This window comes from Aethalodelphis obliquidens, unplaced genomic scaffold (genome assembly GCF_003676395.1).
Source record: "Aethalodelphis obliquidens isolate GAN/ISIS:26980383/991018 unplaced genomic scaffold, ASM367639v1 scaffold31, whole genome shotgun sequence".
In the NCBI taxonomy this organism is placed as follows: Eukaryota; Metazoa; Chordata; class Mammalia; order Artiodactyla; family Delphinidae; genus Aethalodelphis; species Aethalodelphis obliquidens.
Window position 1 is genome coordinate 21,448,708 of NW_020837975.1, and position 14,051 is coordinate 21,462,758.

Sequence of the window (14,051 nt, forward strand, 5' to 3'; positions counted from 1 at the left end):
CAAAAAAAAAAAAAAAAAAAAAAAAAAAGAAGCCCATCTCTGTGCCTGCAGGAAGAAAGGAACAGAGAGCTAAACTATATAATGGCTATTTGCCTTGTTGAAGATTTCTGTTCTCATTTTCTGGGTCTATGTATTTAACCGGTGGTTGCTGTCCTCATTAGTATGTCCAAATGATGTTCACTGCACTTGGGAAAAGAATTTTTTTTAAAGTATATGTGTTACTACTCTTTGGAGATTTAGTGTGTGTCTCTCTTGGCTTTTGATAACTTGGTCAAAGATGTGTCCATCTGGTCTTTATAGGGGGTTGGCAACCTTTCTCTATAAAGGACCAGTTAGTAAATATTCTAGGCTTTGCAGGCCACATGGTCTGTATCAGAACGACTCACCTCTGCTGTGGTAGCACAGAAGCAGCCTTAGACAACGCATAAGTGAATGGGCCTGGCTTTGTGCCAATGAAATGTATTTACGGACACTGAAATTCGAACTTCACATAATTTCATGTGTCAGGAAGTATCACTATTCTTTTGATAGTTTTTCAACCATTTAAAAATGTAAAGACCACTCTTAGCTCAAGAGTGATACAAAAACACGTGGCAGGCCTGATCTGGCCCAAGGGGCCAACCCACCAGCACAGAAGAAAGCCCATTGCATTTGGAGATAAAAGGCTAAGATTCTAGACAAAGTTGAGATACCCATTAACGAGGCCATCAGGCTGCTGACGTCTTTACCCTGGGTCTCTATTTCTTCATATGTATTCAATATATTGAAGGCATTGGATGAAACTTGCTTTTTAAAGCCCTTTTCTGCTTCTAAATTCTATGATCGATCCTGCAAGAATAACATCGAAACATAAACTGAGTCACGCACAAAAGTCTGTCCTTGGAATCTGAGGAAGAAGAATGGTGAGAATCCTCTGGGGTGATGTTTAGGGTGCCTCTTATTAGCTCTCAGAATTCAGACTCCAAAATTTCCAATTTGAGACCATGTTATTTCTGAGAAAGGGAGCCACACCCTGATGACGAGGCTGTTTTTGACGGTGACTCTCGGGTCCTCCCGTCAGCACATACAGCACAAGCAGATGAGCAGCCCCTGGTCCCTACAACTACGTCTACAGCAGGTCCCTACTGGCAAACTGTGTATGGAGTTTGTTGCAAGAGTGTAGTCATGCAACAATACCGAGGGACAACTTCTTTCACACGTAAACGATCTTTCAGCTCTAAGGGTCTGGGAACCAGAAAACCAATTTCAAGTCTGCACCTTCATTTCATTTTACTAACTAGAACCTAAAAGAATTACACACACACATGCGCACACACACACATACACAGCCTACCAAACAACAGATATCGAAGGAAGGCCTCAGAGTTCTGGGCCAATCTTCTCAAACGTTGTTTTATGTACCTGGAGGTGAGGAAAGGCAGACAGGATATTAGGAATTTTCTCTTCTAGAGCCAAAATGGTCTGGAGTAGAATTATGTCTGCAAGGCTCAGCTGATTACCAACAAGAAACCTTTGTCCATGACCCCGTAAAACCTGCAGGGTATAAACATTTTACATTGGTTATAATACTTGAGATGGAGAAAATGATGAAGCTGTGGAATCAGTGCCGTATCTGAGAAGGGCTGAAACTACAACCTTGTCCTTTTATCCTTTTACGAATAACGTCAACTAAGAAGAAGTTCCCTATATGAGAGGGACAGAGCAAAAAAGGTGCAGAAATGAAAGCATCCTTAAGTATCTGCTTTACATCAGAACGAGACCCTAAAAAAGGGAAGGAACTAGTAATTCTAGATTTAGCATCCAGGGCTTTAAAAGGATACCTCTATTCCATAAATGTATCTACAGAAAAGAATTAGCCCTGATGCATTCAGGGGAAGTGATGTAAGACGTAAGCCACTGGTCCTGTCCAAGGAGTCTGATCTCATTTGCCAGTTCTCTGTTTCTGTGTGTCAGGACTCACAGTCATAAAGTAGACATGACAGTAAAAAAGCAGGCTTCCTTTCACATCTTCTAAGACAGGGAACATTAAAAGAATGAGAGTTCATCCTGACTCCCATTTTGAGAGTAACACAGGTGCAGAGATTCATAGGCATAGACGGTGATCGGGAAGGGGCAAGGAACAGTGGTGGAACAGGGAAGATGCCCTTTGCGGATGCCCGTGAGTGTGAGTATGTGTTTACGTGTGTGTGACAAGGACCCTAATATGACTCCAAATCAAACAGAGTTACTGGAGCCAGACAGGGAGAGCACGAAGAGTCCAGAGTTGCAGTCCTGGCTCCTGACTTAGGCATGTCACCCAGTCTCTCTGTGATTCTATTTCATTACGGGAAAAAGAAGGTGACAATTATTTAGCTCATATGTTCGGTGGAGCCCTGACACAGTCTGGGCCACAGGGACAGAGGAACTGGTAGTGACCCTTCTCCAAGGCACCTGTTCCTCCCTCGTCCCAGCACATTTCTGCATCATCGTATTCTACATTCACAAACTGCCTATGGGCAAGATGCCACGAAACCAGGCTTCCCTGGTGGCACAGTGGTTGAGAGTCGGCCTGCCGATGCAGGGGACACGGGTTCGTGCCCCGGTCCGGGAGGATCCCACGTGCCGCGGAGCGGCTGGGCCCGTGAGCCATGGCCGCTGAGCCTGCGCGTCCGGAGCCTGTTGCTATGCAACGGGAGAGGCCACAACAGTGAGAGACCCGCGAACCGCAAAAAAAAAACAAAAAACAAAAAACAAAGAAAAAAACTAAACAAAAAAAAGAGGCTACGAAACCAAGGACAGAAGCACTCAGAAAATATCTCTCCTCCTTCTTACATCTAATTCCACATCAATGGCCAGAGGAAGTCTGCCAATTCCAGATTTTCACATTCTCTTGGTTTTTAACTAAAGCATTTAAAATAGTCCCTCTGAGTTGAGGAAAAGAGAGGAGAGTTTGAAGCTCAGAAAAACAGATACGGTAATGAGACAAGAAATAACAAAAGAGAAAACAAAAAGAGCACAGGGAAGAGAAATAGAACAGCAATGGTTCTTCTCTTTATACCAAACTATCAGATAGGATGATGAAAGAATGAATGAAGTAGGTGGTTTCTTCTCTTCTGTATCGTGCACGAGGTGGCACCTGGCTAATGTTAGCAATGACAATGCACACATGGGTGAGCCCATCTTTTCCCCAGAAAACATGGAAGACTCTGGAAGAGTCTGGGAGACATCCTGGCTTTGTGCCGATGGCACCTGTGAGCCCTCAGGAGTCCAGAAGGTTGGTCTAGCAGGGCTCAGCTTTACTCCGCCTGAGTAGAAAGCGGTGTTTGTGGTCTGGTGATGCCGTGTTCACAGGCTTCACTGCCACCTACCTTTTCGAACACAGGAAAGTATCTGATTATAGCCTTCTGGGCCATGTTCACCACTTCCTTTTGCTGATCGTCTGGTTTGAGGAAAGGATGCATGATAATCAGTTCCAGAAGATCCAGGGTCCCCTCCACATACATGTCAATCCTTCAAAACACAAAAGAGCGTTTTCTCAGTCACCCCTCTCTTTGAACTCATTGGTTTCCACAACTAAGCATCTAGAGTGTTTTTCTCTTAAGGCTCTGGCAACTTAAGCACCAAGAAGCATTCATCTCCACCTGTCCCTTTAGAGCCAAGATGCAAAGTCAATTCTAGCTGCGATTCAGAAAAATCTTTCAGAAAAACCTGTCACGCATCTCAAAGCACAAGAGCCACGAATGTCCTCTCTCCCGGCCCCTACTCCACCGCCCTCACTCCAGCACCCGGGCTTGGGGCGGGTGGAGCTTCACATTTGTAAAAATAGTGGGTATTATTTATAGGATGCTTGGTGTGTACCAGGCACGGTGCTAAACACTCTCTATCCGATATTTCACTGAATCCTATGGCATTATGAGGAATATGCTGTTATCATCCCCACCATACTGGAAACTCATCAGGACACTGGAGCGTAACGCTTTGCCCTGGGTCATGATCCAGGAGGTACAGGGACCAGGCTCTGAGTTCAAATTATCATCCAGTGCACAGTATCCTGGGCCTTGAATGTCACAGCAGCTTTCTATTCCTAATACTCAGCGATAATACATTTGCAAGAAAGGTAAAAAAAAAACCTATCAAAGCATTTAAACATGTCGAAACCTACACCACACCCCAGACACAGGCTCTAATATCTGAACTCAATTCCTTTCTCTCATTTTACTCAGACTCTCTGTACTGATTTTCTAACTGGTCTTGACCTTTCTGGGGCTTTGTTCCCTGTTCCCACTAACGATACAGGACATGAAGTGGACGGGTGTGCTGTAGAGGACGACTAATCGGTTACGCATCGGTAAGTGGACAAGTGAGAACACGCCAGAGGGGCCACAGTACAGGGTTCTCTCCTTGAGATCTTTGCCGAAGAGATGGTGCTTGTCTGCTATATAGTGGAGGATGCTCCGGGTCTGCACTAGCTTCATCCCATCAATTTCAACCATTGGCACTTGTTGGAACAGCAGGTGGTTACCTGGGAATGGAAGCCCAGAGTTAGAAGTGATCTCTTCCCTGCACCCCCATCAAAACATGCTCTGCTGAATGAAAAGGGACAGTGGGATCACAGCCTTAGTGTAAAGCTCCCCCCACTTCATTCAGGGGTGCAGACTTAGCCATAAAACAAGCCCGAAAACTAGCATTGATCCAAATCTTCCCTTTTGACTTTCACCCCAGGAAAAACACCTAGCTCCAGTGACAAAGGGTAGGGGAGACGTAGTGAAGACGTTGTTTTAGAGGTGCGCTGGCCAATACAGTAGCCAGTAAGCAGCGTGTGTATAGTTAAACCTAAATTTAAGTTAATCAATTTTTTGGTGTGTGGCTGCAATGCACAGCTTACAGGATCTTAGTTCCCCGACCAGGGATTGAACCTGGGCCCACAACGGTGAAAGCCCAGAATCCTAACCACTAGGCCACCAGGGAACTCTAAATTAATCAAACTTTTGAAAAATTTAAAACTCACTTTGTTAGTCGCCCTGGACACATTACAAGTGCTCAAAAGCCACATGTGGCTGGTGGCTCCTGCGCTGGCCATTGTAGAACAGAACATTCCCATCGCTCTAGAATGTTCTATGACTGCACTGCTTTGACAATCTGATCATGAAACCCAAGTCACCAGCTGATACTCACGTACAGGTGTCCACTACCACAGTCCACCTACCACCGAGTACGCTGTCACTGGTCAAAAAGTAACCCACTGCTTTCTTCAAAAAGCCTGTCTCAAACACTTTCCCCACACCAAATGTCGGGGAGAGTTGTAAGTATAGCACACGGCCCAGCCCTGGGGGGGCTCAAGGCTTGGGGGCGCATGCGGGTCGAGGGGAGATATGTACTCAGCACAGGCCTAGTGACGCCAGGCAGTGTCACTCATGACGGGGGCATCACAGCCCTGCAGAGCTGGTCCCTCTCCGAGGAGCCTTGAGTTGGGCCTCAGGATCCTGCTGATGGCCGGGAGGGAGGATGCTTACAGGGGCCTGGATGTGGAGGGGGAGGTGTGACCAGGAGTTAAAAGGGGGCCTTTCACTGATGTCACACCTGTTTGTACTTATTTCAGAAAGCAGCCCAGTGTAAATGGTGACTTTTACCTGCGTACTTCAAGCAGGTGCAGATGCCTCAGGTAATTCAGAGGAGGTGGAAAATGAGGAGGGAGGGGATGAGGGAAAGGAAGAAAGGGGGGGAAAGGTAGAGGAGGGCGGGGGAGGAGAGAGAGATGGAGAAGGGCTGCCCACTGGGACAGAGGGAGGAACTGGCTCCTTCCCTTTCGCCAGCTTGTATAGAACTACTGAATACGAAGAGACTTCCTGGCAATTTCGGCTACTGTTTCCTCTTGCTTGTCTGGTTTTAGGATACTAGTCTGGATTCTTAGTGCAGCAGTATCTTTGCCCTTCCACGTAAATATGGGTTCTTAGAAAAGAAAATCAGCATTACCAACAGTAATACATTTTGATACTCACCATCCTGCAACTTCTGCAACTGTTCTTTTGTTTCTAAAAAGTCTTCATCAAACTAAATTCAAAAAGACACCCCCCCCAAAAAAAGAAGCGAAATGTCATTCCAGGTTCAGGACTGAAAATACCAAGTTAAACTGCCTCAGAAGCAGAGAGAAAGAGCATACTCAGTACCCACATCTTGTTTCTAAATATCACTGGACTCCCAGAAGCAAAGGTTGACTCTGTTATGTCAGAAAGTGAGGACGTACTCAAAGACTAACGGGTATGTCAAAAGCAAAGGCATGCAGGACCCTACCCGAGGGATTCTCTAGCCACATCTGGGACAATTTAAATATCGAAAAGAGTGATATCAGTTATGGATTAGAACACAACAAAAAAATCCCTGTGTCCATAAATGATGATTCTAAAAAAAAAAAAGGGAGAAGAAAAGCTCTCTTTTACAGAATTAGCACTAATTAATGTAGAATTATTCCTAATTAATGATAAAATTAGAAAATCACCAATTTTCACCCTATAATGTAATAACTGATTCTGACAAGGATCATAATGGATGCTGAAATCATTGGGTCATGGGGCATAGAATATTCACACAATCTCAAAGTGTCACCCCACAAGTTCCTTATTATGACAAAGAAAAAACACCTCTGCAGATCTGGAGATCCCACCATCCAACTAACCAAGTGGTCAAACTCAGCTCCCCACTGGGGGACATCCTGAGACATCACGTGCTCCCTGCTGTGACACAGTGAGGACACTGCACCACTGCAGAAAGAGCTCACCAACCGATTTCACTTGGATCAAACTGCAAGGTGAAAATGGGGCATATCCAGGATGTGGGACACTCTGTAACATAAATGGCCTGTTTTGTTTCTAAGCTCCTCCAGGATGTGTAAGGTTTGGAAACTGGTCTGGGGAACTTTCTGCCTCTGCTGTTCCCACTCTGTGGTCCTCACCACTTGTCTGGCTCCCATTTCCTAGCCATCTATCCTCTTCCCGACCAAAAGCATGAATTCTGCTCTCAAGGGCAAACCTTTATTTAAAAGGGAATCGACTTTAGCCAGGTAGCCCTCTTCTGATAATTCTTTATGTCATTTGGCCTCCAAGTCACATAACTGATCCCTTACGTCTATTGGCAGAAATTCATGCAAGAGAGTCAATTCCTCCTTCACACATTCCTTTTCTGTTAAGTGAAGGGTAGGGAAGAAACGAACAAAATGCAGAGAAATAACCACCAAATATCTGAATCTTGATCAGATCCTGGATGGGGGAGGGGCAGTTATAACTGCTAAATAGTTAAATAACAGTTACATAGACTTTTGGGGGACGAGAGGGAACTTCTGAATATGAATTGTATATTAGATGTTGTAAAGTTAGTGTTAACTTTCTCAGTTGTGACAATGATATTGCAGTTATTAGGACAATTATTTCTTTCTTTCTTAACAGGGAGATACATGCTGATGTCTGTAACTTACTTTCAGGTGATTAAGAATAAATAAAGCAGAGAGAGAAGAGGGAAGGAAGCAAACATGGCAAAATGTTAACAACTGGTCAATTTAGTTAGAAGGTGTCCATTGTACTATTACAACTTTTCTGTAGGTTTTCAAGTTTTCAAACTAAAAGGCTGGGTGGGGCGGGGAAAAACACTGAAAAGTTTCTTTTCTTGTGATAGATAAAACTCGTGCTAATGTACTGATGCCCTTCACATGCCCACTGAGTCCCCAGATGGTTCCCCACCAGCATCTCTCCCTGCGCTGCCCCATCATCCCAAGAGGGGCAGAGCTGGCAGCATAGACATGGCCATTCTCTCTTCCACCTCAACGGGCATCAGGATGTGTAGGCATGGCTTCTCCTACTCCCAGCGTCCTCCCGTGTGAGAAGGGGGCCTCAGTGCCCCTAGAAGCACTCCATCTGTGGCCCAGGAAGCAGTAACTTCAGGGCAAGAATGTTCTGGGCATTTGTCCAAATGCCCAGCTGGTCAGGTGTGATGTTGGTGGTGTTCCCTCTGCACCACGGCTCTCACACTTTTATGACCACAATCATTTATAAAGCACATGGGAAAGCCTGTGTGTGTGTCTCTAGGCTCATCCCTCAGAGATTCACATCCAGTAGTTGGGAGAGACCAGAAATGTACATTTTAAAAAAACGAGTCCTTCCAAGCAACATGGATGGACCTAGAGATTAACATACTAAGCAAAGTAAGTCAGACAGAGAAAGACAAATATCATATGATATCACTTATATGTGGAATCTAAAAAAAAATGACACAAATGAACTTATTTACAAAACAGAAACGGACTCATACACATAGAAAACAAACTTATGGCTACCAGGGGGGAAGGGGGTGGGGGAGGGATAAATTAGGAGTTTGGGATTAACAGATACACACTATTATATATAAAATAGATCAACAAAAGGACCTACTGTACAGCACAGGGAACTATATTCAATATCTTGTTATAAGCTATAATGGAAAATAATGTGCAAGATATATATAACTGGACCACTTTGCTGTACACCCGAAATCAACTATACTTTAATTTAAAAAAACTTTTCTTTTAATTCCTTCCAAATTGTTCCGATTCTGGTTTTTGACTTCTGGGAACACGTAGCAAAATGCATGCTCTCTCTCACTAGAGAAGCTCTCTTCAGTCAAACTTTATAAAACTTGGTCTGTAAGAAGAATCTAGCACCGGAACAGGAGATTAGAGGGTAGGAGAGGGAGGAAGGGAAAAAGTCCCCAGGCAGAGCTTGGAGGAGCTGGCGACTGTCTGGCTGCTGCTCCGGGCTGTAAGGACAGACAGCATGTGGCTTCCATCCGCGCCATCAGCCGTCTCTGTGCCCTGATGGGGTGCCGTTCCCGCTGGGATCCCTGGAGAAGCGCCCGCGTCCACACCACGCGCTCCCTCTTCGCACGCCCCCTTCTTCTAAGTGAACTGCCTAGAAGTCCTGAATGAGGAGCTTGTGGCCTTCACATCTTCTCTTTTACTGTTCATCCCCCTCTCCACAAGGAGGATCTAACCAGGTTCGGGGGGGGTGGTGGTCTTTGGGCACATGAAGCTCCAAGCAGCCGAGAAGCAGCACCCGGCACAGGGCAAGGTCTGAGGACTCGAACCGCGCGTGAGATGGAAGACGCCGGCTCCCTGAATTAGGCCAGGCTGTCTGTCTCTCGGCAGGTGCGAGGTACCTAGTTACCGGGATGCGTGTGCTTTACACATCAACCTCTAACCGACATCGTGACCCTGGGAATCATGAACTCACCCAGCGGCTCCCAGCCTGGCCCTCCTGTTTCAGATTTGTCTGAGCACAAATGTAGCTGAAAATGTCACTGGTCACAGAAAGGAGAGGGACCCCTGGTACCACCTTTTGGGAATTGTTCCTGCAAACCACGTGGCCAGCCCTCGTGCAGGAGGCCAGCCTAGCTCCCTCCACCCTGGTCAGAGGAGTGGGCTTGAGACCCACGCTGGGCTAATTACTGTACCCCACCTGCCTGCCTGGTTGAGGGTAGGTAGATCACATGACCCATGTTCCTTTTTGTTTTTCTTACTTAGGGTTGGGTTTCTATGACTGTAGCCAAGAATGCTGACTCACAGCAGAGCAGGAGGGGCAGAATGAAGCTAGGAAGAGGAGCTTTGACAAGGGATTCTAGTACATACACATATAAGACACCCTCTTCAAAACCTATTAGATAATTGCAAACTCAGAAGCATACAGGGGTTAGACAGGTGACAGGTGATCAAAGGATCAAGAATTGTTCCGCTTTCCTCTTAACACAATTAGAAAATATGTCCTGAGACAATAGGGAATGATGGGGACTGTGCAGGCTAGAAAGGTCCATCTCTAGGGACCGTCCCTACTCAGAAGTAGCAGCTGCTGCCCTATGGAAATGAGGCCCCAGGATCATCAGATCTTCCAACTTCTCAAGAAAAGTCAGAAATCAGAATTTGTATATAAAAATGATATCGATTAATTTAGAAAACTGTAAAAACACTGTGTGGTGAGTCATAACGATAGGTAAGGAAACCAAAACCAAACCAAACCAACCATAAGAAACAAAACCCCCAACCCATCAACCCTCATTTGTCACCTCTGGAGGCTGCTAGGGTAACGACTCATTATTCTGAAAACTGATAAAAGTGGCAGAATCAAGCATCTATCCTGCTTTTCTTATTTGAACTGTACTTCGAGGTAATTAAGTAATCAGTGAACAATTACTCTTTATAAGAGTATCACAGTTAGTAAATGTAGGTGAAATGATAGAAATAGAAAAATCACCATTTTGTAACCTCTAACAATGGTGATGATCAAGGCTGCAAACGACACTTGAAAGGGTGATGGAGGAAACTTCATAGTGTGTGGAACAGGCCAAGGTCACAGGAACACACTGATCAAACTCAGCAACGCTGAAAACGAGACAGGCAGACGTCATGCACCCCGGATGTCGCACAAGAGAAATATGATCGCAGTATCCCCTCTGCCGCAGTCTGGCAGGAAAAAAAAAAATAGAGATAGAAAGAAAAAAAGGAGCCTGGAGTTGATCAGACTTCTGGATCCAACTAGTAGTTTACAGGAAATATAGAGAATAGAACATGTTAAAATGAGAGTAAAGCCGCCAAATCCAGAATGAGGAGCATTCTAAACGCAGTTTCTTCCACAAATGGCACCAGAAACAAATGCAGACACTTGGCACCCAGATCTTGGCTGCTAATACCATTTTCTAATAAAAGGGACCAGGGCTCTTTGGAGAAGTACTAGGGCTAGGGCAAGGAAAATACAAGATTAGCCTGGAGCATCTTGGAGTGTCAGAAAGTGAGAAAATGTTGAAGGAAAAAGAAAAAGTAACAAGGGCTACATGGAAAGGACACAAGAGCCAACCTGAAAAAGCCTCAGTGGCCAAAGCTGGAACTATTTGAGCAACAAAAGAAAGTATTATTGAATTTTAATCGAAAGGATAAAATAAATATACTTAAACTCATGCTGATATAAACAAATGATGGAATAAATAAATAAATGGGGGGGGGGACAAATCTTCCTTACATAAGAATTCTAAATGCAGATACCAGGAGGTAGAGCTTAATTCCCATCCTTGGGAGTGTGGGCTGAATTTAATGATTCTCTTCCAAAGAACAGAGGGAAAATTAGTTGATGCATGAAGGAGCCAAGTGACCAGGCTTAACTGCACCAGTGACGACTCATGATATCCTGTAACCCCTCATATGATGTAATAAGAAGGACACTTCACTCCGTGGTCTTCTTTCCTCAAACTCGGTCTAATCATGAGAAAAACATCAGACAAACCCAAAATGTGGAGGATTCTACAAAAAACCTGACCAATACTTTTCAAGACCATCAAGGTGGTGAAATAAAGGAAAGACTAAGAAACTGTCACAGATGGAGGAAAGCGAAGGAAACATGATGACTAAATACAATGTTGGATCCTGGAACAGTAAAAGGACATTAGTGGAAAAACCAATCAGATTTGAATAAAGTCTGTAGTTTGTTATGCACCAATGTTAATTTCTTGGTTTTGATGTGGTTAAGATGTTTTCATTAAGGGAGACAGAGACAGTTACATGGGAACACTCTGCACTATCTTTAGAACTTTTCTATTAATCTGAAATTATTTCAAAATGCAAAGTTTATTTTTTTTAAATGCAGAGGAAATGTTACAGATTTTTTTAAATACTGAAAGAAATGTAATCAAATGCAATGTGTGGACCTGATTTAGATCCAGACTGAAACAAGGCCTGTTTGACAATCAGATTGTTAGCTGATAATAAGGAACTGTTGTTAATTTTGTTGGGTGCAATAATGCTATTGTGGTTATGTTTTAAAATGCTCATCTTTTAGAGAGCAAAACTGAAGTACTCACAGATGAAACGTAAAATATTCCAACAAAGCAAGCAGAGGGGAGGAGATAGGTGAAACAAGATTAGCATAAAGCTGATGGTTGTTGAAGCTGAGTGACAGGTACATGGATCTCATGGCAATGTCCTATCTTTGCTCGTATTTGAAAATTTCCATAAACAAGAAGCTACAAGAACAGAACAAAAACAAGACCAAAACCACTGTGGGCCAAAACATACAGGAAGGAATGCAGACAAGATAGGAAGGCTGCCAGTCTGAAGCCACTGGAATAAATACGAAATTCACCTAGAGATTCTATATCCACAAAAGTTCTGGCTGTTAACTGGCAAATTGCAGGTTCGTTCCTTTTCTCCTCATTAATAAATATCTACTGGTGGTAGATCAGAAGCCAATGATTAAAGCTGAAAGTTAAATACAATTTCATCAACTACACTCCATTTATAAAAAGAAAAAGTCTTGAGGGGAAGGACTCTTCTGACTCACTGAAGCAGATCTGTAATATTAGTGGGAGAGGACAGGGCTCCGCCATTGACGTTTCCCTCAAGTCTCAACGTTGTAGGACAAATCTGTGCAGAAACAGCATATAGGTAGGGTACCTCGACTCCAGCGGCAGCTAAAACCCATCGCACGGATTCCATGCGGCCTCGTCCATTTGGATAGTGGAGTTTGGGCTTCGTAGCCATCATGGCCTTTCAGGTTTTCTGAAAAACAAACGCAGCAGCTCCTCGCAAAAGAACAGCCTCAATTTCGAGTCCTCAGCCCAGAGCTCAGGCGCTAAATGAATATTCAGGATTTGGCACAGAAAACTGTTTGGGGGGGTTTGTGGTGGTTGGAAGGGAAGGGATTTTGTTTTCGTTTTTTTAATTGCGTTTTCCCTCACTCAATAAAAACAGACCACCATTTTAAAACTTAAAAAAAACAAAACACTTGGCTTTCATACCGTTTCATATCGTTACGATTTATTACTCTGGATCTTGGGAAGCTGGGGCCATTTGCTGTAAAGACATCTATCTGTACTAGCAGCACGGGACTTCACAGAATCAGAACATCATATACTTTGACCTTGAAAATCTGTGATTTCCCAAATTCGGCCTTTACAGTGCAGACGCCAAGGGCCGCGGAGGAGACGTACACACCCGTGGAACCTCTGCAAAAATTCACTTTCACACGCGTCAGATTTGAGCCTCACAGCAACAGGGAGGTGGGGAGGCCGAGGATTACTACTGTCCGCAAGACTTGCGTCGGTGGGCAGGCCCGCGGTGGCGGTCCCGGATCCTGCACGCCCCCGCCCCGCCCGGACACGGGCCCCCAGCCCCGGGTGCGCCCAGGCCACCGATCGGCGGCCGAGATAGGCTCCCAGCGCTCCGCGTGGCCGCTCAGCCCGTGCGGCCCGCCCCGGGGACCATCCGACCCTGCCTTCCACCCAGGGTTGCCGACTCCACAGAGCGGGTTAATCATGATACGCACACCGAGCCAAAAAAGACCCCACCCCAGCCCAGGGGCCCCCGTCTGCCCAGATGGGGGCGGGGGCGCAAAGGACCGGGGCAGGAAGACAGGAATAGGATGAATGCGGGGTGGTTCCGGGATGGAGAGAGAGTGAGAAGCTCGGAGCCAGGAGAAACAAGACGAGGGGAAAGGGCAGGTGGGCGCGGCAGAAGGGAGACAGACCTGGGTCCGCTCGGAGTGACCAGAACCGCACAAAGCGCCCAGCAAGCGGTCTGCAGCCAGAGGACGCGTGGGCCGCCCGAGGCGCTCTCGGTGGGCGAGGCTCCGGAGGATTTCACCAATAGACACGGCACTATTTAGCATGCCCCTCCCACCTGCAAGGCATGCTGGATAATGTGAAAACAACCCCAAATTAAGCCCGTTTTAGCACCAATTTTAGCAATTTTAGGGATTAAGTGATCATTTAAGTGTTAGTTAGGTTAAGACTTTAAAGTGACTTTTAGAGCTCCGACTAGACAAACAAGTAGGCCTATGCAAAAAGTTAAAAATCTCTTCAGGTTTATATACCGCATGCTCTACTGTGTTCTTTCGGATGTGAGGGCGATCTGGCTGCGACATCTGTCACCCCATTGATCGCCAGGGTTGATTCGGCTGATCTGGCTGGCTAGGCGGGTGTCCCCTTCCTCCCTCACCGCTCCATGTGCGTCCCTCCCGAAGCTGCGCGCTCGGTCGAAGAGGACGACCTTCCCCGATAGAGGAGGACCG

General features: G+C 45.5%; 1 protein-coding gene across 6 annotated transcripts in view; it reads right to left on the reverse strand.

Annotated features, from left to right (window-relative positions):
• The window catches only part of GSTA4 (glutathione S-transferase alpha 4), a 30,077-nt gene extending 16,476 nt beyond the window's left edge, over window positions 1-13,601 (reverse strand). For 5 of the 6 annotated variants that reach the window (XR_003437220.1, XR_003437221.1, XM_027127504.1 and 2 more), the window contains exons 1-6: window positions 13,509-13,601; window positions 12,437-12,541; window positions 5,979-6,030; window positions 4,369-4,501; window positions 3,348-3,489; window positions 1,402-1,533 (exon numbers count right to left, since the gene is read on the reverse strand). Coding sequence is in view for 4 of the 6 variants with exons in the window: in XM_027127504.1 (XP_026983305.1) it covers window positions 1,402-1,533; window positions 3,348-3,489; window positions 4,369-4,501; window positions 5,979-6,030; window positions 12,437-12,526 (549 nt within the window). In the remaining 2 variants the exon portion in view is untranslated. The remainder of the gene's footprint in view (window positions 1-1,401; window positions 1,534-3,347; window positions 3,490-4,368; window positions 4,502-5,978; window positions 6,031-12,436; window positions 12,542-13,508) is intronic. The other variant, XM_027127505.1, reaches the window with a different exon arrangement.
• Between the last annotated feature and the right edge of the window lie 450 nt (window positions 13,602-14,051).